Below are 23,980 nucleotides of genomic sequence, written 5' to 3'. Positions count from 1 at the left end.
TTGCCACCCCACTGCCTGCCTCAGACCAGACCACAGCTCACAGCATTGCAGGCAGGTAGGAGACATCTTTCCTTCACCTAATTCAGTTAACAAAACTCCAACCCAGTCAGACTCTGCACACCCTGCCAGAGCAGTCGTGGCCTGTTTTTATCACCTGTGGCTGAGCTTTTGCCCTACTCAAGTGGTCCACAGCGAGAGAGCCCGAGTCATCTACCTCAGGAGAGCACATCACCAGGCCCGTTAACCCTCGCTGTCTACGCCAGAGGGAAAGGCACCAGAAGGAGACGAGGAACTTTACGTCTCTTATGAGTGATGGAGAGTCATAAAAACACTGCCCACACTAAACGTACATTCAGAGCTGGCCAGCAAACTGCCTGGCCTGGGGCATCGATGAGACAGGGCCCTGCCCTCCAGGTCACAGATTCACACCAGTTACATCACACTAGCCCTCTTCTGTGTTGTATCTTACAGCAGACCCTTTTCCTCAGTGCTTGCCTTCATCCCAACTGTTTAGAGGGATTAAGACACGAGGATCAAAGGCTGGAGGCCAGCCTGAGCAACTGAGTGAAACTCTTATTTCAAAATGAGTAAGGCCTAAATGTGTGTGTAGCTCGGTGATGTGGCCCACATACAGAAACCAGTGCAGACACTTGAAGTGGAAGCCACAGGTGAACTCACAAGATACCAAGTATCAGCTTAATCCTCTTCATGATCCCTGAGAGATTCAGACTTGGTGTGTGAGTCCTGGAATCCCAGCACTTGGGAGACAGAAGCAGAAGGATTGTTGCAAATTTGAGGCAGGTCTGAGCTGTAGACTGAGACTCTTAGCACAAACAGTAATCCTCCGAGAGAGGTATTACAATGTGCTGGTTGTAATAAGGTATCTAATAACTCAGATACAGAAAGAGTTGCGTGGAGCAGTTGTAACTTTGCCAAGATCATACCTCTGAGAAGTGGCAGAGATGGGACTTGAACCTAGGAATCATGTCGCCAGTCTATTCTGCTGGTTAAAACAAAACACCGAATTCTGAAGAGGCTAGGTAGGGTGAGTGCTCCAGCTCCTCACACCGCTCTGCTCTGCTCTGCCTCTGCCTCTGCCTGTGTCTGCACATGTGCCATGCCTTCACCCTTCCTCACATTCAGCAGACTGAGCCCCCAGCCTTGGCTGTCCTGGCTGAGTCTGCCTTCCGTGGGTACTCACTCTATGCCCTGTACCTGTCTCTTCTCTGCCTCTGGTATTCATTATCAACCACTTCACACAGTCTGCAAAGGATCAGGCCCAGAGGTGGCTCTTAAATTCATATTCTCCAAGCCACCAGAAATTAAAAACAAAGAACCAGAACTCTCTTATCCATCCTTGTCCATTGTGACCTAGATGTTTCCAGACCTACCTTGGTTCACTTCTTGGTTGGGAAGCCATCCTGGGATGCCTTCTATGACATATGTTCATAGTTCTTAAACATCCCTGCTACAGGCCAGCACTGACCTGGAAATCTTTCCTGCTTTATTTCATCTTCACAAACTTCTTTGAGACAGGCAAAAGGGTTGTTACCCTCACACATAGGTAAGGAACCGAGAGCCTAGAGAGACCATCACTAATGTAACCCCCACAGGACTACAATACTCTCACACCCACAACCAAGAGGCCTTGGCTTGCTGGTCTTGCTCTAACATAATCTGGGAAAGACCATCTCTGTTCCCTGCCTGGCCAGGATCTGGAGCTTGCTGGGTAAAACTGTTTTTAAAGTTAAGCTTGTCCTGAGCAACAGAGACTTCACAGCAGGCATAAAAATGAGGACGTTCCTCCCCTATGGCTGTGGCTCACCTGCCTCATAGATCTCCACTACATTTGTAAAAGCCCAGTCGTGTTGTCTGATCAGCATCATGAGATTGATAGAGTCTGGGAGTACATTTCTTAACACTGTAGGCAGATGCAGGAGGCGTATGGACCAGACTAGGAAATTCTGACTGTCCCCCAAATTTTTCATACCAAGTTTTATGTCCACTTTGCCAATAAACGAAACAAATCACCAGGAGTTCAGAAACCTGAATTTGGATCTGAGTTCAGATCCTGGCTGCCTGTGTGACCCCGGTCAAGTCATCCTCTGATAGGCTCCAGATCTATAGAGTGGGAACAGTGTGCCTACTAAGGCACTTAAAAAGGCATCTGCAGGTAAACGGCCACAAGTAGGTGTTAGTGGGGTCTCTTAGAACTGGGCTCATCTATAGGGCTCCGTTTGCCGACCTGCTTTGTCTTTCTTTTCAGCCCCTTCATGAATAAGTTTTTTCCAGCCAACTTCCCAAACCGCCAGTATCAGCTGCTCTTCACACAGGGCTCTGGGGAAAACAAAGAAGGTCAGTGCTGCCCATGTCCCCTGGGGTGTGTCTCCCCCTCTTGTCTTTCTCCATTACTGGGTTTTCCAAAGGAACGAGCACTAAAGACGAAACCGAATTTGTATGGCCCTGGTTCGTACCCCAGCGTGGCCACTACCTAGCAATGGGAATCTGAATGATCCCGTTGTTTCTGAGCATGGGCTGTTTTTGTTGGAGGTTTGTTACCCCATCTGTAAAATGAAGTAAACAGTAAGTGGGAAGCAATCAGCACAGTGCCTGGCTCATATAAGCCCCCAGTAAAAGCTGTACCAGACAGCTCTTAGCGTGCCTATCTCTTGATTGTTTCACGTAAGCTTTGAAAGAGATAACTATGAAGATACGAACGGCATCATGCGGATGCACACAAGGTGACAAGAGTAACGATGCCTTGGACTAAGTGGACGCTAATTCATACACATGAAATGAATAGCCTGTGGGATGTATTCTAGTCTCTCCTCGTTGCCAAGCACATTCTGCCTTGTCCCCCAAAATGTTGATGTGATTCATCTCTGCGTCAAGTACATCTTTGCCGAATAAATAATTGGATTTTTTTTAAGGCTACGCCTGTTTTTGGTTTTTTGGGGTTTTTTGTTTTTTTTTTAACGTCCATAAAGCCGTTCAGGATTCCCAAGCATTAGAATACAGGGGGACCTCCGGGGATGTCTGGGATAGCAACCACGCCGGAAGCAGCCGGAAGACAAGACAGGAACATTCCTATTGGCGCGTTAGCTCCCGGGGGAGCTGGACAGTGCCGCGAGAGCCGCGTGCCGCGCGAGAGCCTGCCGCAGCTTGGCGCATGTCCAGTCGGAACACGAAGTAGCTGTCCATCCCTCAACTCGGATGCTCTGACGCATTTTCCGGTTCGGACCCCACCCTTTCTTGCAACAGGAAGTCCGGAGAAGAGCCGGAAGTCGGGAGAAGAGCCGGAAGTCGGAAGAAGAACCAGTGGGGTCATCACGTGAGGATCAACGCAAACGTGGGGGTCAGTGGAGCGGAAGTCATTGGATTTTGCACTGCCGTAAAGTATAGTCCGTCAGACCGTCTTCCGGTTAGCGACAACGGCCGGCTCAGATGCCGGTGCCATCCTTCCTGTAGACCGCGACTCGGACGGTCGGCGATCCACGCCTCGCCTCAGCTCTCATACCTGTCGGTGCCCCTTCACCAAGATCATGTTCAAGAAATTTGACGAGAAGGAAAGTGTGTCCAACTGCATCCAACTGAAAACTTCCGTTATTAAGGGTATTAAGAGCCAACTGACTGAGCAGTTTCCAGGTATCGAGCCGTGGCTTAATCAAATCATGCCTAAGAAAGATCCCGTCAAAATAGTGAGATGCCATGAACACATGGAAATCCTTACAGTCAACGGAGAATTACTGTTTTTCAGGCAGAGAAAAGGACCTTTTTATCCAACGCTAAGACTGCTTCACAAATACCCGTTTATCCTGCCACACCAGCAGGTCGACAAAGGAGCCATCAAATTTGTGCTCAGTGGTGCAAATATCATGTGCCCAGGTTTAACGTCTCCTGGAGCGAAGCTCTACACTGCTGCAGTAGATACCATCGTGGCGGTCATGGCAGAGGGGAAAGAGCATGCCCTGTGTGTCGGAGTCATGAAGATGGCTGCAGCAGACATTGAGAAAATCAACAAGGGAATCGGCATTGAGAATATCCATTATCTAAATGACGGGCTGTGGCACATGAAGACATATAAGTGAGCCTTAGACACAATACACCTGAGCTAAATATAAATATTGTGTTGTATCTCTGTGTGTGTCTGTATGTGACATCATGAAGACAATACCTCTATGGTTATGCTGAATAAATTCAACAAATACCTTTTAAAAACAAAATCGGGGTGTTGTAACCACAAGAGAGCAGATATTGGGGAACAAGCAGCTTGCTGCACTTTGGAGTCTGACAAAAAGTGGCCGCACTCTGGCCTGGGGCGGTCCCCACCACCTCTCTGGGCTTCCTTATTAGGAAATTCGGAAGAATCCAGAGTGGATCTGACATCAGGGTCTCTACCAAGGTGCTCCTGTAAGAGCAGCCTTCGAGATTCCCTCTTGCCTCTTTTCTACATCTGTCTCTTTCCTCTTCCCTCTGCTTATGGAACGTTACCAGCAAGCCCCTTGATTTCCTAAAATTCTGAGCTTGGTAAGAGTACCATTACTTGGGAACCGACTGTGTTCCAGGCACTGTGCTGAGGGCATTGTAAGAGCAGCCTTACTCCTCACCCTCATGAGGAAGGTGGTGTTGACCTTATACAGATAGGGAAACAAACTCTTAAGAGGGCCCTGCCTTCCCAGGGTCACCTAGCTTCAGGTGGCAGGGCTTATATCTCCAACATCATGCATTTTATCCTGGTTTATGTTCCCGCTCCAGAAAATTAAGACAAGTTGGGCGTGGCTCCAGTGAGCCTTCCCCACCCTAATACCCCTGCCAGTCTAACTAAAGCCAAGGCTGAGCCCATGGGCCTGTCTGATGATGCCCTCCTTCAGGCGCTGACAGGTTGGGGCGGGGGGGGGGGGGGGGGGCAGCCTCACTCTGGGGAGTGAACTTACCTGGCCTCTCTGCCCAGAGATCATCAACTATGAGTTTGACACTAAGGACCTGGTGTGCCTGGGCCTAAGCAGCGTCGTTGGTGTCTGGTACCTTCTGAGGAAGGTAAGTCAGAGCCTGTGCAGAAGGGGAGGTTGGGCAGGATGGGACACAGCGAGCTGGTCTCACTCCCACCTTTCTTCAGCACTGGATTGCCAACAACCTGTTTGGCCTGGCCTTCTCCCTTAATGGGGTAGAGCTCCTGCACCTGAACAACGTGAGCACTGGCTGTATCCTGCTCGGAGGACTTTTCATCTATGACATCTTCTGGGTGAGTCAGGCAGGGACATGATGTCCAGCTCTGAGGGTCCTCCTCCGCCTCCCGGCTTCCCTGAATCTATGGTCCAAGTGGCAACCTGATGGAAGTTTGTACCACAGAGCAGATCTATTTTTGGTCCACCTGTAAATCCAAAGGACCAAATCTACCAAGAACCCAGAGTACCCAGTGCCTTCAGATGCCTTCAGGTGGCCTTTCCAGGGGACTCTTCGTCCTGTGTCTCTGGGGTAAATGAGTTGAGGCTCAGGGACATTTGGTCAGGAGTTGGTGGATGCTGCTGGATGCCCAGCAAGGACAAAGGTTAGTTGTGCTCTGGCTGCACACTTACTCTTCTGAGGCACTGCTAAAGGGTCTGAGACTTTCCTGACTGGAATATCCTTTCCTGCAGAAGACCTTTTGTCTTTGAATGAAAGATGCCTAAGGTCTTTGTCTGTCTCTCTTCTCTTGATAGTGGTAGTAGTGGTGGTAGTGTTTCAAGACATGGTTTCTCTCTGTAACAGCCTGGCTGTCCTGGAATTTGCTCTGTAGACCATGCTGGCCTAGAACTCAAGAGATCTGCCTGCCTCTGCCTCCATTAAAGGCTCATGCTGCTGCCAACACCTGGTGGGATCTTTGTGTCTTAGTGGGATGGAAGCCTGACCAGCAGGCTGCCTGGCTTGGGCGAGTTAGGGTCTTTCTCATTTACATTTTCTTTTGCCCAGAACCACATGAAGGACCACTTCAACTCAATGTCAGGTCTGCTCTGAGCTCTCCTAGTTCCTTGTTCGACTCTCTTGCACCTCCAACAATACTGCATCTAGAAGCCTAGGGGCAACCTTTTCTTACCCACCCACTTCCCTTTAGACTCCTGTCTTCTCCTTCCAGGTATTCGGCACCAACGTGATGGTGACAGTGGCCAAGTCCTTTGAGGCACCAATAAAATGTAAGTGACCGCCTCCCACATCCGGGCATCCTCCTCTCAACCCAGTTGGGTCATCATCGCTGGTATCACATCATTGGTGTCAGGGACTCTCTTTCTTTCCTCTTCATTGATTCCTCTGTCTCTGTTCTTGAACTCAGGCTTCCTAATAGACCCTGGCCTTGAGCCACTTGGTCATGACATCAGGTGGCATGAAACATAGGAACGGGAATAAACCCAGGAGAGGTGCTTATTACCCAGTATTACAGGGCCTGCAGTGCCTCCACGTTCACTACGTCACGCTGGGATTCCCTTGCTACCTGACTACCAGGTGCTCTTTGTCTACCAACTCTCACCGCACCTTGTTGGTTTTTTAGAGTAACTTGTGTTTACATAACAGTATTAAAAAATCCAACTGTAGCTGAGTGTAGTGTCACACGCCTTTAATCCCAACATTTTGGGAGGCAGAGGCCAGTGGATCTCTGAGTTCAAATCCAGCCTGGTCTACAGAGTTCCTAGAATTCACTCTGTAGATCAGGCTGGCCAGGTCTGCACAGAGAAACCCTGTTTCAATTCCCACCCAAAAGAAAATGAAAAACTTGTAAGTACCAATGTCTTTGAAGAAGGAGAGTTTCTGTGGGTGTTTGTTGAGATGCGTTTCGGGTAGCCAAAGCAATCCTAGAGCTAACTCACAGCGTGGCTAAGGTGACTTTGAGCCTCTCATCCTGCTGCTTCCGCTTCCAAAGTACAGGGCCTAAGTAAACAAGGAGACATTTTTGTTATCTCAGTTACAGGAAGCCTGGGTAGATCAGCTCAAGGGTGAGTTAATTCAGTAGGATCACTGAAACCCAGGTTAATTCTGTCCTCCCAGCCTACTGTTCCCAGCATGTTTCTCACCTGTCCTTATTCAGCTTCTGATGGTCCCCGGAGGAGAACCACAGTTCTAGCATTGACTTCTCAAGCAGACATGGCCAGAGACACAGAGAGGACTCTGTTTCTCTTTGCTTAAGAAGGAGTGCATCTCACTTCACCCCGCCACCTCCAAGTCCACTGGGGAAGCTTCCCTTATGATTCATTGGTCAGGTCATATGTTAGGTGCAAGTCCACTGGGGAAGCTTCCCTTATGATTCATTGGTCAGGTCACATGTTAGGGAGCTGCAGGTGTAGCCAGTAGTGAAGTGGTCACCAACCATGCAGGGGGACCTAGGTTCCATCTCCAGCACCCCAAAAATAATAATAATAAACAGACTGAAGAGATGGCTCAGTGCTTAAAAGCACTGTCTGTCTTCCAGAGGATCTGGGGTTCAATTCTTAGCACCTCCGTGACAGCTCACAACTGTCTAAGGCTCCAAATCCAGGGGCATCTGGCACCTTGAGACACGCAGGCAGGCAAAACACCAATGCACATAAAATAAAAAGAAATAAATAATCTTTTAAAAATTAAAACATGGGTTCCTTTGGCTGCACACAGGGACACAAACATGCAGGAATGCAATCCTGCTAGCTTGAGAGGAATGAAAAGTCAAGGCCAGCCTGGGCTTCCTAGCTAGATCTGTCTCAAAAACAAACAACAACCACACTCCAGCAAGGTAGATGGAGAGCGCAGCTTAACGTGGAGTCTCAGCCCTAGATGACCCTGAAACACCTGAGCTACTTAAGCGCAAGGACCTTATGGGGTATGGTTTCAGGAGAGTGAGGTGACCTTGAAAAATGCTTAGTGGTCTATAGAATCATGGCAGCCCTGGCTTGGTCCCCTGGCAACTCGGAAGGAAAAATAAGGATGAATGAAACCTTTGGCTAGGTGATCCTAGAAAGAAAGGGTGGGGGAGTCCTCCTTACTGTAAAAGCTGCCATTTCACCCTCAGCACCCTGTCATCTCCCTGTACACCCAAAACACAAATGTGTGTGAGTCATATTTCACAGGGCTGGAGGCTGGCATCCTGAGGACCAGAGTTCCCTCTGATCCTTGCCGTCTCGCCCCTGCCTCTCCCTGCAGTGGTGTTCCCCCAGGATCTGCTGGAGAAGGGCCTTGAAGCAGACAATTTTGCCATGCTGGGACTTGGAGACATTGTCATTCCAGGTAATTGCTGGGAGAGGACTGTGGTGCGGGGTTGGAGAAGATACTTGGCATGTCAGAGTTTTAGTTCAAAGTGGGAAGCTGGCCTTGTTATTGAGAATGGGCAAGGTCATGAGGATTTGGCCTCAGTGCATGTTTGTGGTTTGGTGGCGTTCAGCATGTCTCTTCCCCATAAGAATGGCCTTGAACATAATCTGGCCAACCTGGACTGGTCAGCCAGAAGAGGGAGCCCTGCTTGTAGGAGAAAAGGTCTGCCAGGCCTTTGTCTCAGGTCAAGGGATGAAGCAACTGAAAGTGTGTGTTTATCTGTGGCCGCTCTCCCTGTCTACCTGTCAGGGATCTGTCTAACTCCTAGTTCCTCTAAGGTAGGACAGACATTCCTACCGTCCTCGGCAGTAGGGCCTTCTGATTGTGCAGAGGGGATAGAGGGAATTTCTGTATTCCAGGTTAAAGAAACAGGTTCAAAGAAATGGTTCAACTTGTCTGAGAGATTGGGTTTGACATATCCCACCCACCTCACCCCCCTGGTCTCCCCACACTGTACAATACCAAAGTTAACAGGGACTTGTTTCCCAGGTAACTAACGCGGAAGAAATTTGAGTCCTGTCGTAGAAAATGAGGGCACATGCTTTTAACCCTAGTAACCTCAGACATAGAGAATTCTGAATTAGCCTGGTTAACTGGTCAACATGGGACTCATTAAAGAAAAAAAGGTTGGGACAGGAGAGATGGCTCAATAGTTAGGAGCACTGGCTGCTGCTCTTCCAGAGGACCCAGATTTGATTCTCAGCACTCATGCAGCAGTTCAAAACTCCAGTTCCAGAAGATCTGACACCACCACCACCACACACACACACTCACACACACTCACACATGCAGGCAGAACAACAGTGCACATGGAAATTTTTTTTTTTTTAAAGATTAATTCTAGGCCTTCTGGCAGTGGATAGAGACGGTGGTGGTGGTGGTGGTAGTGGTGGTGGTGGTGGTGGTAGTGGCGGCAGCGGCAGCGGCAGTGGCCAGGGGCAGAACAGACTGTGGTCCTGTGTTCATCCTAGCTTGATGCCTGGCTTGGTGGCCAGAGCTGTTTTTAAAGAAAATGATGGAATCCCACCCCCAGACCAATGCCTTACAGCGGGCTTCCCAACGGTTACTTCGGCTCCTCGTCTTGTGGTGATCCCCAATCCTAATACTATTTTCGTTGCTATTTTTCATAACTGTAATGTTGCTGCTGTTATGGATTGTAAATATCTGTATTTTCCAATGGTCTTAGGTGACCCCTATGAAAGGGTTATTGGACACCAAAGGGATTGTGACCCATAAGTTGAGAAGCACTGCCTTACAGTCGCCCAGTGTCTAGCTTCCCCAGTCTTCTTGGTGTGTGTGGCTCTGGGCTTTAGAGTATATACATCCTCTCCATATTAGTCACTCCAGGATCTATACATGTCTCTGAATCTTGTAGCTGTCACTCAGTCCTGAGAGCAGCGTGTTGAAACCCCCTCAGCTGCCAGGAGTTAATACAGTTAGCAAAGCCCCTGCCCCTGCTTCAGTTGGAGAGCTGTTACAGGTGTCGGTCACCAGGGGGCGCTAAGCCCCAAACACTGTAGAAAAGGCAACTCTAGGCCGCTTTCTCCACCCGTCTCTCCTCTCCGACTCGTTTCCTTCTTTAAATTAATGACTTGAGGTGGGGCCCTTAGTTCCGTGGTAGAGAGAGCCCTTGCCTGGCATGTACAATTGTGGGCCTGGGTTCCAAAGGCAGCATTGTGAAAATATCTACTGGTCGTGCTTGCTAGTTGTTGATGCTTTTGATGGACACAGAACGTTTCAGCTCTTGAGAGGTTGCCCTCAGCTAAGTGAGACTCAGTCTCTGTCCTGTGTGAGCCTGAAAGGCCGCTGAGGAGGGAGGTCCATGGAGGATGTGGTGTGTGCGCACACAGAGGTTGGACTGGCTAGCTGTGTCTCGGGGACTCTGGAGGCTGGGGCACCTGGCCTTGGTTTTGAAGTGTGGCTCGGGTGCTAAGAGACACAGTTAGCATTCCTGGGCTCCTGTGGTACTTCCCAGTGATGGCTTCCAGCTCCAGCCCTCCACCTCCTGCCTGGCAGTAGCCACAGGGCTCCTTCTGGACCTGTTTAGGTGGTTCTCCTCCCAGAATGCTCCCTGCATGTCGTGTTCCTTACTCGGAATATAGACCCACCCAGGCCTGCTGCGTGACCATTCTGTGCCGTGTCTCCCTCCTCTACGTGCAGCCATACTAATTCTTCAGAACATATTTTCCACTCTCCCTGGCCTGTGTCACTTTAAAGAAGCCCTCTTCAGGCTAGGCCCCACCACAGTCCACCTTTTCCAACACAAGAAGTCCGTCTTTCAGTTAGAACAGGCGTAGATTTGGTATCCTGTTGGAATCTCTCATACCTGGTGTCATTCTCCCACTGTCCTGTCCCCTTGGCTGGGCTCTAGGAGCTGTGGCTTCACTTGACTTACACTGTCCCTGGTCAGTGGGACACTCAGTGGAAGACCCATTGTGATACTACAGTGCTGAGGTGGGGGGGAACCAGGCCCATCCATCAGTCGGGTGGGTACCCCACTGCATGTCTCCACCCCAACCTGGCCTTCTAACAGTGCCCTTTTCCCTTCAGGGATCTTCATTGCCTTACTGCTTCGTTTTGACATCAGGTAAGCCAGGGGAGGGCCTGGCCTGGCCTGGCCTGACCTGACCTGGGGTTCTCCTAGCATTCTCCAGCTTTCAGGAGCCCAGGGAAAGTACCTCCACCCACATATAGCCAGACAGATTCTCATTCCACCTGCATTCTGAAGTTTGAAGCCCAACCCCGGCAAACCCCCAATGCTGCTGACCAAAAAGAAAAAAAAAAAAGGAAAAATCCTTTTATCTGAGATTGGTGTTTGTAGCTCTGTGCCCTTGGCGGCCAGTCTGACCTTGTAAGCCTCAAGCTCATATCCATGGTGGTAAACAAGAGTTCCCTCTCGGGTCTGCTGTGCCAAGTCGGGCAGAGCGCTGAGCACAGGCTGACCTTAGTGGTAGGGAAAGCCGGCTGCAGCCCGTCTTTGTCAGGCTGGACTTGAGCCACTGCATTCAGGTCTAGCTGTTCCCTTAGGTCTCCCTCCTTGGGCTCTTTTCAGACTGTCACAGAAGCTAAGCACAAGGCTGGCCTGGAGCTCAGAGGAACACTTGCCAGGCATGCACAGGACCTGACTCAGGCCCTTGCAGACTCCCTGAGCCTCGCCTCAAATTTACATTCTGTGGCGATAACCTAGAGCCGCCTTTTTTCCCCCAAGAGATTTTTGTGCTGGCTAAAACTCTTAGAGCCTGCCAGGCTATACAGAGAAACCCTGGCTTGAAAAACAAACAAAAAAAACTCTTAGAGCCATTTCTAGATTTTTACATTTGGTATTTACAAATGGCCTATGGCTTTCCCGGTTTTTTGCAAAGGTATAAACCGAGCATGGAAGAAGGGTAACTTATCTAAAGAGACATAGCTCAGGGAAGTCCAAGGTGCACAGCTGTCCAGGCTCCTGGCAGAGAATCTCCCCACACACATATGCAGCTTCAGTCTTTGCAGAAAGGATGTTACTCGACTAACCTCTTCCTTCCGCCTTGTCTGCAGCTTGAAGAAGAACACGCACACCTACTTCTACACCAGCTTCGCCGCCTACATCTTTGGCCTGGGTCTCACCATCTTCATCATGCACATCTTCAAGCACGCCCAGGTGAGCAGCGCGTCCTCGCGGTCCAGAGCGCTTTCCTGACAGTGCAGAACTTAGAGACCAGAGGTTAGCACCCCGCGGTGGTGGCAGCAAAGACAATCCCGGTTGTCATTGTCTTTGACTTGTGCAGCCACAAGCACTGTCTTCATCAGGAAAGCAGACATCTTGTCAGAGCTCTCTACCTGGTTTCTGCCTGTATGTGGCCCCTAAGCAGACAGTGTGTCACATGGCCATTCTAGGTTTGGGGGAAGAGACTGGAGAAGAGATGATGGCTTCCCAGGCAGGCTAACATAAGTGAACAAGAGAGCAGGACTGGGTGACCCAGGTGTCTCCTCCCACCAAGGTAGGCGGCAGAGACTGAGCCACCACAGTGAACAGCGTGGGGTCTTAGAGGTCTGGAGAGAGGAAGCCATTAGGGGCTGAGCAGGGGGATTACTTCCCCTCTTGTCTGACGGGCACAGTGCACTTGCCAGGCTCTGTAACCTGAGAGAGCTCATGAGGAAGCCGGAGCGGAGGTGCTACCCAGCGAGTGGGTCCTAGAGCCGGGACTCGGCCTGGGACAGTATAAAAACCAGGCCCGGGCTGCAGGAACAGCATGAGGGCTGGAGGCTGAGGACGTGCCAGTGGGAATCCACAGACTCGTCTCGGTGAGGCAGGCCAGGTCACAGCAGCTCCAGGCTCCAATTTCCTTAGTCCTTAGTCGTTAATGAAAGCAGAAAGGGGAGTGGCTTAAGGATGGAACAGACTATACCTAGATACCCCATGCCCAGCACAGCCTTGCCTTCTATGAGGTCAGTTGCCCACAGCCCAAAAATAATGAATGGAAAACTCCGGTTTTAAATGCCATGCATTCTGAATACCAAGATCACGCTTACTGTCCACATGAAGCCTTCCTTGATCCAGTGCATCACACTGCGTACCATTACAGACGTCGGCTCTCGGCTCTCACAACGTGCCGTGCTATACAGTTTTGAGGTGCCTGCCCTGAGGATAAGGAGGAGGCTGCGTATTGCTGCTCTTCACTCCTCCCTTCCCCAAAGCTCCATCCCACGGGATCTGCCTCTGCAGTCATCACAAGAGCAGATTCCTTAGCACTGGGCCTGGCCTTAAACCTTCCACCAAGCTCTGAGGGTGTGGCTCGTAAGCAGGGAAACTCAAAGCGTTCGCAGAGCCTTCTCACTCATTCACTTCTGTTTGGTTCAGCTTCTGCTGTGCCCGTGGAGCATGGCATGTGCTTGGTGAGAGGATTACAAAGTGCCAGATCCAGGAACAAGCTTAGAGGCCTTTTCAAGGCCTGTACTACCGCTCCCAACCCTCCGCTGGAGTAGGCCGGTATACATTCCCCCTGCGGCCACCAGGTGGCGGGCTTGCCTTCTACCCTGGAGAGAAGAGATTCTTACTCTCATGCCGGGTACAGGGAGGGCCCCGAGGCCTAGAAGGACAGACTTAGCCAGGAAATCCAGCTAGCCAGGCTATGCCCAGGCCTGGGCACCTGGTCTTGATTCATCTAGATGGCTATATCCCTGAAAGAAGGGATCCAGGACGTAGGTAGAGCCTAATAAAAGGGGTCTGCTTCTCCGAGACATAAGCAGGCCCTGTGCCAGCATTTCTCTAGCTAGACATCCCCTGTGTGGCCTTCAGTTCACTTAGCCTTTTAGGAAACCTTCCTAGCTAGGCATGGTGGTACATGCCTATGACCCCAGCATTTGGGAGGTAAAAAAGGAGGCGCAGAAGTTCAAAGTCAGCCTCAGCTACATAATTAACTCCAGTGAGCCTGGGTTACATATATAAGATGCTGCCTCAGAACACCCTGGCCCCGCTGGGCGGTGCTGGCACACGCCTTTAATCCCAGCACTCAGGAGGCAGAGGCAGGTGGATTTCTAAGTTTGAGGCCAGCCTGGTCTACAGAGTTGAGTTCCAAGACAGCCAAAGAAAGGAAAAGAAAGCAAGCCCTGGCCCCTGCCTTACTGCCCTGAGTAGTGCATCAATCTGTCTCCTTCACACTCTCATTGAAGAGTTTCCCGGGTACCTTAAGAAGAAAGAAAAGAAGGCAGGGCTTGTATCCCTTTGACAATAGCAAACTTACTCTTTCTTAAAGGAACCTTCCCATGAGCCTGAGGCCACCAGCTCTCTGGTAAGAGGGCCACTGGGAAAGAATAAAGTCCACACATACTCCCCCAAAAGTCCTACATTCCACATTGCCCAAGACCATCTTAGGCAAGAACATGCATGGGCTACAGAGCATGACCCTGGCTGTCACTCCTGACTGGTCCTTCCGTCCCCATCCCCACATTGTCAGTTTGCTCATCTGTTTGTTCTCCATTTATTGTACTGTGTGAAAGAGTGTTGGGTTGTATACATTTGCCTGCAGTAGTCAGCAAAGGATGTCGGATTCCCTGGAGCTGGGGTTACAGGCAGTTGTGAGCCTACAGAACCAACCTTGGGTTTTCTACAAGAGCAGTGTGCATTCTTCACCGCTGAGCCATCCCTCAAGGCCCCACGAATTAAAGTTGCTGTTAGAGTTTGACCTTCCATCCCTGCTTGTATTCATGTTATTTTCCCTCCTATTTATAGGGGCCTGTGTGATTTGGTTGGGTTTGGTTGAGTTTGACTGGTGGTGGTTTGAGGCAGGGTCTCATTGTGTTTCCCTGGCTGGCCTAGAACCCACTGTGTGAGAGTACCCTATCATTCATGAGGTCTGCCTGCCTCTGCTTCTCAAAGGCTTGGTTAAAGATGTGCACCACCACACCCAGCCTGGTTTTGACTATTTGGTTGGTTCGTTGGCTGTTTTTTGTTTTGTTTTGAGGCAAGTTCTCCCTGCATAGCTGGGCTAGCCTCAGACTCCCAGTAATTCCCTTGCCTCGGTCTCCTGAGCACTAGAGTTACAAGTGTGCACCACAATGCCCAGCTTCTTTCTCCTTACAGGATATTTTATTCTTTCTCTAGCTGCCCCACCCACCCCACCTGTGGCAGTGCTGGGAATCGACCCCAGCGTTGCTTGGATGTTATGTGAGAAGTCTACCACTGAGCTAGACCCCTGCCCATTTTTCCAGTTTTGTGACCTGAAAGTTTAAACCATTTCACATGCCTTGTTTCTCATGAGTTTGCTTAGGACTTAGAGGATCTCTAGCTGCTTCTCAGCTTGGGTCATAGACCTCAAAAAACCTTCAAGGAGCCAGGCCCATGAGAGGAGCCCAGGTCACACCCCAACTTGGCTCCCACACCCTCCGTGACCTTGGGCAGGTCTGTCCCCTGCTCTGATCCTCAGGAGCCCTGTCTTTAGACCTCAGGCCTGGAGAGTTAGGCTATTACTAGATTCTATATAATAAGGTAATGTGGCTCACCGTCCACCCAGACCAGGGCCAAAAAACAATGGTCCCTCAAGCTCATCCTCGGGTGCAGGGAGAGACCTGCTGCTGGTGGGTCACAGCATCACAGGCTGGCTTCATACTGAGGTCCATGCCTCTTTACTCTCACACCATTTATCTCCAAGATAAATTATCTTTTAACTCGTGATCGAGGAGAAGCCACAAGTACATCTTGTGCCACCGCCCCCACCCCCACCCTCTGCTAAATGCCAGACAGAGACTGAACAGGGAAGAGGTCACTTACTCCCTCCAAGTCCACAACCCAGCAGGGAACAGAGACTCCACACCGCCTAGAATGATCACTAACACGCAGCAAAGGACCTTGCAAGTGGAGGCTTCTCCACAGAGACAAGGTTTGAAGGGAAGGCAGAGTAGCCTAGGCAGCTGAGATGCCAAGGTACTGGAGCTACGGCCAAAGTAGGTCAGATGAGATAGGAAGAGATGACAAGGGTCACATCTCATGGGGCCTTCAGGCCACTAGGAGCACTGGGGATTCTGGAGTGTCCAGCAGTGGTGTGATGGTGTGATGTCCACCTTTCAGAGGTAATAAGCGAGGAATGACTTCAGGGTCTAGGATGTGTTGTGTTCCATTCCCCAACCCCCCCCCCCCCCAGAACATTAGACTTTCTCTGCCCAAAGAGGATGGTCACCACCATGGAGGTGAGCTAGAAGCACCAGGGAAAGCCTCGGGCCATAACTGCCTTCCTTTTCTCCCAGCCCAGCTTTCCCAGGAGTCTTAGCACAGACTTGGGAGTAGGGGAAGGGGAGGGCAGAGCACATATGTGTGATATGTCTGTCTGTCAACACTGACTGCAGCCACGGGGAGCTACTGTCATTGTTGTCACCATGTCACCACCTCTCCCAGGTGCAAGGCTCTGCCCCAGCCTAGGCTGCAGGCTTCTAGGAAAAAAGCCAGCCTGCGAAGTAGCAGCACCGAGCTAGTCTATGATTCAGACACTACCAGTCAGCCTTGGAGCCCTGCATGCAGTTTCTTCTAGCGTGTGCTTTTCCTCCCGGGGAGGAGGAGCCCTGGTCTCTGACTCTAGCCCTGTTTCTAGGCTCTGCCATTGACTCGCTCTGAAACCCTGGGTCTGAGCTATCCCTCAGTTAACTCCAGAAGAGAGTAAGGGTGCTGGGTGTGGTCCTGAGTCAGTGCCTTCCCTCACTAGCCTCTGTCTTCTCCTAGCCGGCTCTCCTGTACCTGGTCCCTGCCTGCATCGGCTTTCCTGTCCTGGTGGCACTAGCCAAGGGAGAAGTGGCCGAGATGTTCAGGTAAGGCGGGATGGAGCAGACGCTAGGCCAGCCCTCGAGCACCTGCCCTGCCCGCAGCCTGCCAGATCCCAGGAGCATCTGCTCCAAGGGCGTGTTCCCAGCACCTGTGCCCCTCTGCTGGTGATTGGTGCCTGGCCTGTGATTACCAGTGGGATTTTCCCTGGGAGTCAGGGAGGTCTGGCCTAGGACCGCCTGCATGCCTACTGTGTGTTAAAGGAATGACTGGGGAGGTTCTGTCTAAGCTGCCCACTCTCCAGGGCCTTGGATCACAGGCTAGCTCTGTCACCAGGTGACTTGAGGCATGTCTTCCCCTATCCCTCATCATCAGTTTGCATGTACTAGGACAAGGAAGTACCCTTAACAAGAAGGTATATGTCCGTCGCTGTCCGGCTGCCTCTGAAGCCATTCTCCTCTCATACGCCCTCCCCATCCCCATGGCCACTACCACATCTGCCGCACCTTGTGCACAGCCCCACCTCTACCCCCAGGGCCTGCATGACTCCCAGCAGGTGTCTGCTCCCAGGCACCACCAACCCCCGCCTGCCAGAGACCTAGAAATAGCTGCCAGCTACTATTAAAGCTGCCCACTCGGGGGCCTTCACCCAACTCCGGGGCTTGGCCTCCAGTTGTCCCCCCAAGTGCCTGCCAGGGCCTCCTGTGCACCTGGCTGCCTCAGAGCGACAGATGACTCACCCCTTCCCCATGCCTGCCCTGCCTGGAATCCCCAGCTCCCTGCTGGGCCTGCTGGTTGGAAGCCCGCCCACCCCCATCTTCTGGCAAGGCACTTGATGCTTGAGGTCAGCGCTTCCCATCCCATCTCGCTCTGTACATCCATGCTCAGAGAGATTTCCAAACCAGTCTCCTGTATCCCCGTAGCGTAAGCTCTGAGCACCCAGCCAGGGCAGAAGGTGCCTCCTTCCCCCTCTGAGGTCTGGTTTCCCTAAATGGTCTTCTATGTAAGCCCCACCCTACCCAGAAGGTCCTTAGGGAGAAGCAAGAAAGCAGGCAGCCCTCTCTTCTGTCCTCTATCCCTTTCTCAACCTGATCATTTGCTTATTTTTTCTTTCACTGCCACTCCCTTTTGAAAAACTCATTGGATGATTCAGTCTTGAATGGGTTACACATTTATACGGATGCTGCTGTTGGAGAGATGACTCCACGGTTAGAGTACTTGCTCTTTTCTCAGAGGACTCTAATGTGGTTCCCAGCACCCACACTGGGCAGCTCGAAACCAGCCCTCCAAGGGGATCTGAAACCTGTACTCAGTGAGAGAGCAAACACGCACGCACGCACGCACGCACGCGCACGCACACAGGCATCAAATCCCGTAAGTCGTCCTCTGAGCTCACAAGCACCATGGCACACATGAATAAATATGTATCTAAGTCACTGTTGGGTTGCTGTGAAGAAACACCATGACCAAGGCACTCTTATGGAAGAGAGCATTTAATTACGGAGCTTGCTTACTTTCAGAGGCTTAGGCCATTAGCATTGTGTCAGGGAGCAGAGTGGATTCAGGGTGCTGGAGCAGGAGCTGAGAGCGCCGAGAGCAGGACACTGGGCTGCCATGGACTTTTGAAACCTCATGGTCCACCTCCTCCAGCAAGATCACACTTCTTCCTAATTCTTTTCAAATAGTGCCACTCACTGATGACTAAGCATTCAGATATGAGCATATGGGCGCCGTTCTTCCTCACACCACCACAGTCTTGTAAAATCAGACTAGGGAGAGCGCTCAGTCGCTAATGTGCTTGCTTCACATGAGTGAAGACCTGTGCCTAGATGCTCAGCACCCAGCTAGCCAAGTGGGCATAAAAATGAATTTCCTTTTTAATACTCAGAGCTGAGCCTATCTTTGCCTTGTGCTACTTCATGCCTTAGCCCCTGTACTAAGGCAGAAGGACCATTGATTTCAAGACCAGCCACCACTAAGGGCATGCACCGCCATGCTCCAGGCCAGCAGCCAGAGTTTCGGAGTAAAACCTTGTTTCAGCTAAGTGTCTTTAGCCCCGGCTGCTGGAAAGGCTGAGATGGGAGGGTCTCTACTGTAACTCACACTATGCTAACCAGGCATTGATAGGGTGACCTCCTGGGAACAGGGACCACTAGGTTACCAAAGGCGGGGCCCAAGTGACCCAACCCAAGTCAGAAATGGAGCAAGTCAAACTTTGTTTCAGAAAAACAAAACAGAACAGTGGCATGTGACCTTAATCCCACTGTGGCGGTGCGCGCACTTTTTCCTAGCATTTGGAAGACAGAGGCAGGTGGGTCTATGTGAGTTCTAGCCCAGCCAAGGCTACATAGTAAGATCCTGTCTCTAGATTAGTAAAGAAAAGTTTAAAAGTTAAAAAAAAAAAATTTTTTTTTTTTGAAGCACTCTGTGGAGATGGCTCAGCAGTCAGTGCACCTGTGCTTCCAGGGGACCTGGCTTTAGTTCCTAGCGCTTACATGCCAGCTCACAACTTCCTGTGAACTCCAGTTCCAGGGATCCAACACACTCTCGTACTTCTGCAGCCACCAGGCGCACATGCATGAATGCAGGCAAAGCACTCACATACCAGAGAATTAAAATATGTTTTTAAAAAAATGGATAAGCGAAATGGCTCACAAGGTAACAATTCTTGCTGCCAAGTGTGAGAACCTGAGTTTAAAGATTTATTTATGTTATTTATGTTAATTTTTAATTTATTTACATACACTGTCGCTGTCTTCAGACACACCAGAAGAGGGCATTGGAGCCCATTACAGATGGTTGTGAGCCACCATCTGGCTGCTGGGATTTGAACTCAGGACCTCTGGAAGAGCAGTCAGTGCTCTTAACCGCTGAGCCACCTCTCCAGCCCGACATGGTAGAAGGGGAGCAGCAACTCCCATAAGTTGTCCTCCCACCTTTCCACAAGCACCGTGGCACACACAAATCAACTCTTTAAAAACAAACTAGGGATGTGGCTGTTATTAAAGTGCCAACTGTGCAAGCATGAGAACCTGTGTTTGGTACCCAGCACCCAGCAAGGTAGAGTGGCACACATCGGTAACCCTGGCTTTGGGTGGGGATAGACATACAGATGCTTGGAGTTCACTAGACAGCCAGTCTCGCCAGTGGGTGAGCCATGGGTTCAATAACAGACCCTGTCTCCAGACATAGGGTGTAGAGTTAGAGAGGAAGACAACCATGGACCTCTGACCTCCTTACATGCATGCATGCATGCATGCATGTGCACACACACACACACAAATGCAGCTGTGAGAAGGGAGGCTATGCTCCTGTTGGGTCTGCTGGAGAGGCCAGATGTCACAGCCCTTCAGAGACACATGCACTGAGGGCAACATTCTCCAGCACCTGCTCTGCTCTCTGGTGCTCTTTCCTGTGTGCGGAGTGTTAGAGACAAAGGTTCAACTCCAGGGCCTCACTGAGGCTGAGCATGTGCTGTCTTGCTGTGTTGCAGAACAGCATATGTTAGAGATGCTGGTTTGGCAGCATGCTCACTCGGCCGGCCCATCCTGCTTCTCTCTTGTGTGCACCATGCACACAGGCTGCTTTGCACGAGCAAAGTGGAAGGACAAGCCATGGAACCAAGACAGTGGTGCTCTGTGTTCCTAGGGAAGGCTGTCTCCAGCTTTCCCTGATCTCCTCCTCTGCATCTCCTTGTTCCGTCTTCTCTGTCTGTCTCTCACACAGCTACGAGTCCTCGGCCGTAATCCTGCCTCATACGCCGAGGCTCACTCACTTTCCCACAGTCTCGGGCTCCCCTGCCAGCCTGGCCGACTCCATGCAGCAGAAGCTAGCTGGCCCTCGTCGCCGGCGCCCGCAGAATCCCAGCGCCATGTAGTGCCCAGCGGGTGCCCACCTGCCCGCTTCCCCACTGTCCTGGGCCTAAGGTAGGGCAGATGTTCCAGCCTTAGTGGAAAGTGAGGGAATGTCACTGGGCTGGTGGCAGGAAGGAAGCAGCTCTTCACAACCATCCATACTTGCTGCCCAGAGTCTTGTTCCCACTATTTATTCTCTTCTGCTCTCCAGCAGAAGGCACAAGAAGCTTAAAGTTGATCCACACAAGTCCAGCCCAAGCCTTTCCCATTTGCCGCTGCCCTTGCAGCCCCTTGGCAGCACAGGGCACAGGGGAAGCCAAGCAGGGTGCCCATGAGGACACACAGATGGCTGGGGCCAGGTACTGGCAGAGGCTAGGCTTGAGATGCAGTGACCCTGTCGTTCATTCCCTGGGATTGCAGGGAGAGGGGGCACAGAAGACTCTGCCCTCCCTCAACATCCTCCAAGTGTGTTCTTTTGTTTTCTGATCAGTTATGAGGAGTCCAACCCTAAAGATCCAGCAGCCGTGACTGAATCCAAAGAGGAGTCAACAGAGGCGTCGGCATCGAAGAGGCTAGAGAAGAAGGAGAAATGAGGCGGCGCTGCCTGACCCTTGAGGGCCAGATCGGACAGGCAGGGGATGACCTGTAGGCGACACAGAAGAGAAGACACCTGCAGGAGGAGGCGATGGTGGCCCCCGGATGGGGAACAGGCCTCTGCTGCCTGTTCCCTCTCCCCTTTCTCTGGCTTCCTCTGCTCCTCCTCATCCCTGCAGGCAAAGGAAACCCTCTGCTGCTTCCTTCCCCAGGAGCCAGGTGGGAACTGAATGTGCTTTTTAGATTTTTGTATTGTGGACTGTCTTTGCCTCATATTAAAAACTCATCCCATGGCCGCTGGGCCACCGTGCTCCAAGGGAGCTCTCAGCAGCTCTGACTAGTGTTTCCTGCTGAACTCATCGGGGCTTTGCAAGTACCTTCATGGGTGCCGGGCCAGAAGTGGGTTCCCATGAGCCTCCTTTCCCAGCCACTCTTGGGGGACAGTGAAGGTGGTGGGCTAGTGCTTGCTGCGCCCTGCTGGCCTTGGTATGAGATGAAGAGAGTGTCACGGGGCACCCCGCTTCAGCAAAGGGACTTGTAACTATAGACAGACGGCTCCCTGGGCTTGCTGTCCATCTGGCTGGAAATCAAAGGTCCATCTCTTCCATCCCCAGGTCTCCCAAAATACAGCTCAGGTCTTCAGAAAGCCTGTACTGGGGAAGGAGCAGGCTCCAGAGAACAGAAGAGGCCATCCAAGGTCAGGCAAGAGTTAGAGATCCCAAAGCCAAAGTCTTCCTCCCGCCTGACCTTCAAGCGAGTCCCCAAAGGGCAAGGAGAGGGCAGCTCATCCCTCGTCCACCTGGCCAGGTGGAGAAACTGATACTGTAGAATGGCCATGACCTGTAAGCTTTCCCTGGCTAGGGTTCAGGGTTATTAACTAAAATTAACAGATTGGAAATAGCCAGAGAGCAAAGGCTGTCCAGAGCCTGGGGAATAATAGTGGAAGGAGGTGAGTGTCCCCAGTTTCAGATGTAGACCAAGCTTCCAGTCTGTACTTAGGATGCTAAACTGCACGTGCTTTAGCCTCGCTCTACAGAGGAGGGAATGGGGCCGCTCACCCCCAGACAGTGACTGCAGCTCAACATACTAAGCAATGTGCTGTCCTCTTATAGGACCAAGTCACTGTGGCTGGTCTGCTGGGCCACCGAGTCAGCCACCCAACTTCTCTGGGTCTAAAAGTCTGGAGAGGAAAGCCTGAAAGGCTCTCTAGGCAGGGGGTCTCTTTAGGGCCTTCTTGGATCTCTGCAGGCTTGTACTGCCTTCAGGGGGAGGCCATGTGGTCCTGGAACAAAGCCCCTCTGAGGGTGGCAGATGGGGCAGGCAGCCCAGGCACACAGTGTGGTTGGCTCTACAGCCCACAGCCCACAAAGGCCTCATTGAGTCACTGCCGACCCCCAGCAGAGGCTGAGGTGGCAGTGGCGCCGGGCGCCTGCCACCTAATGACCGTCCTGGCCGGGCCAGATGTTCCCCAGACCTTGCAGCGCCGATCAGGGCCTGCCTGGCCAAGCAGCCACAGAGGCCACTCCAGTTCCAATTAACCAGCTTCAGCTGAGCAAACCGCGGGCAGCAGCGGGGCCCAGCCTGGGCGGTGGGCCCGGCCCGGCCAGCCGGCCGGCAGAGCCTCTGAGTCTAGACTCCAGATGTGAACCGCCACCGCCTGAGCCCCATGGAAAAATGGCACCAGGCCGGGCACGCATCAGGCCTGCATACTGGGAGGCGGGATGGGTGGCTGGGCAGGGCCTCAGATGGGACTGGTGCCAGGCTCACCCTGGAGTGGGGGTGGAGTCTTCGGAAGCTGCTTTCAAACAGATTTCCCCTGCTTTGTGGTGTCCTCTCTGTGCCTCGGTTTTTCCAGTAGGAGGAGGCTGTAAGGGTTTAAGACCATCCCTGCAAGAGACCCCCATACTCCATACATGCTTACTGGGTTAGCATGTGGCCAGCATTGTGGAGTGTTCTAGAAGTTCTGACTATCCCTGTGTGGAATATGCCTGCCATCCCAGCACTTGTAGAGGCAGCAAGCTGAGATAAGCCTATGTAGACATAGCAAGTTCCAGCGCTCCGAGATAAGAACTAGCTCAAAATTAAAAAAAAAAAAAAAAAAAAAAAGCCAGATTGATCCATACTGGTTTGTGACTAATCTTGAACCCGGGAGACTTAAGACAGGATGATCAATTCAAAGTCCCCCTTGGCTACAAAGAGTTCAAAGCCAGAGCCTGCCTCTAGCCAAGTGGAGAGATTAATTGTAACAAACCTACATGGCACCTACCATCATCTTCACAGATAAGGAATGAGGAGGAGGTCAGCACTGACCTGGCAGGGTTTGACCTTAGTGCCTGGCTTCTAAGCTCATGTTCACCACTGTGCTGGATTCCTGGTTCTTGTCTTTGGGGACAGCATAGGGATTATGGGGACAGGGAGAGGATGACAATGGATGGCTTCCAGGATGAGATGGCAGTGTCCTGACATCTGATCCCTTTCTTCAGCTAAAAGAGGTGAAAGCATCCTCTCACCCAGTTGCCCTTTGGAAAGCCTTTCTGTTTCCATGCAGTGTCAGACACCAGCTAAGTCGATAAGGACCTAGCAGGGAGCACAAATGGTGGCTCTCCGGAGCCGACATCCTGCAAGATGGCATTCCTCTGGGGAGACTGACGGAAATGACTGGGTGGGTGTGCCAAGAGATGATGCCACAGGAGATGGGACTCCTGCCCCGGTCCTGGTGGGCAAAGCAAGGGTCTGTGCCATCCAGCTGCCCTTGCACAAAACGACAAACTCAGTGCCCCCGCCACCACCCCAGGAAAAAAAAAAAAGCCAGGCTGGCCGGGGTCTCTGCGGCAGCACGCGCCTCCTTCCTGTTCTCCAACTATGGACTCCCCGCGTGACTGCCGGCCACGGGAGGAGCGGCATCCTGCGGGGTGCGCCAGGAAGGGCCTTGCAAGCGGGAAGGAAAGCGCCACCTCTCTCGCCCCCGCCAAGGCCACACCTGGGCTCCGCA

General features: G+C 51.7%; 2 protein-coding genes across 4 annotated transcripts in view; both read left to right on the top strand.

Moving 5' to 3' along the window:
• Window positions 1-21,318, top strand: part of Hm13 (histocompatibility minor 13) — a 35,374-nt gene extending 14,056 nt beyond the window's left edge. Inside the window, exons 4-13 of one of the 3 annotated variants that reach the window (XM_021181009.3) lie at window positions 2,267-2,355; window positions 4,952-5,037; window positions 5,117-5,242; window positions 6,113-6,170; window positions 8,143-8,226; window positions 10,861-10,897; window positions 11,848-11,950; window positions 16,502-16,587; window positions 20,267-20,413; window positions 20,885-21,318. In XM_021181009.3, the coding sequence (XP_021036668.1) occupies window positions 2,267-2,355; window positions 4,952-5,037; window positions 5,117-5,242; window positions 6,113-6,170; window positions 8,143-8,226; window positions 10,861-10,897; window positions 11,848-11,950; window positions 16,502-16,587; window positions 20,267-20,413; window positions 20,885-20,987 (919 nt within the window). In that variant the 3' untranslated portion in view covers window positions 20,988-21,318. Of the gene's footprint in view, window positions 1-2,266; window positions 2,356-4,951; window positions 5,038-5,116; window positions 5,243-6,112; window positions 6,171-8,142; window positions 8,227-10,860; window positions 10,898-11,847; window positions 11,951-16,501; window positions 16,588-20,266; window positions 20,467-20,884 lie in introns of all 3 variants that reach the window. The other 2 variants (XM_021180993.3, XM_021181001.3) reach the window with 2 other exon arrangements.
• On the top strand, window positions 2,362-4,223 carry Mcts2 (MCTS family member 2). Its single transcript, XM_021181016.3, has one exon. The coding sequence runs from the start codon at window positions 3,543-3,545 to the stop codon at window positions 4,086-4,088; it is 546 nt and encodes a 181-aa protein (XP_021036675.1). The 5' UTR covers window positions 2,362-3,542; the 3' UTR covers window positions 4,089-4,223.
• Window positions 21,319-23,980: the final 2,662 nt, after the last annotated feature.

Source organism: Mus caroli, unplaced genomic scaffold (genome assembly GCF_978045245.1).
Source record: "Mus caroli unplaced genomic scaffold, Mus_caroli_1 scaffold_2, whole genome shotgun sequence".
Lineage (NCBI taxonomy): Eukaryota > Metazoa > Chordata > Mammalia > Rodentia > Muridae > Mus > Mus caroli.
The sequence above is the reverse complement of the archived record's forward strand: the minus strand, read 5'-3'. Positions and strand labels throughout refer to the sequence as shown.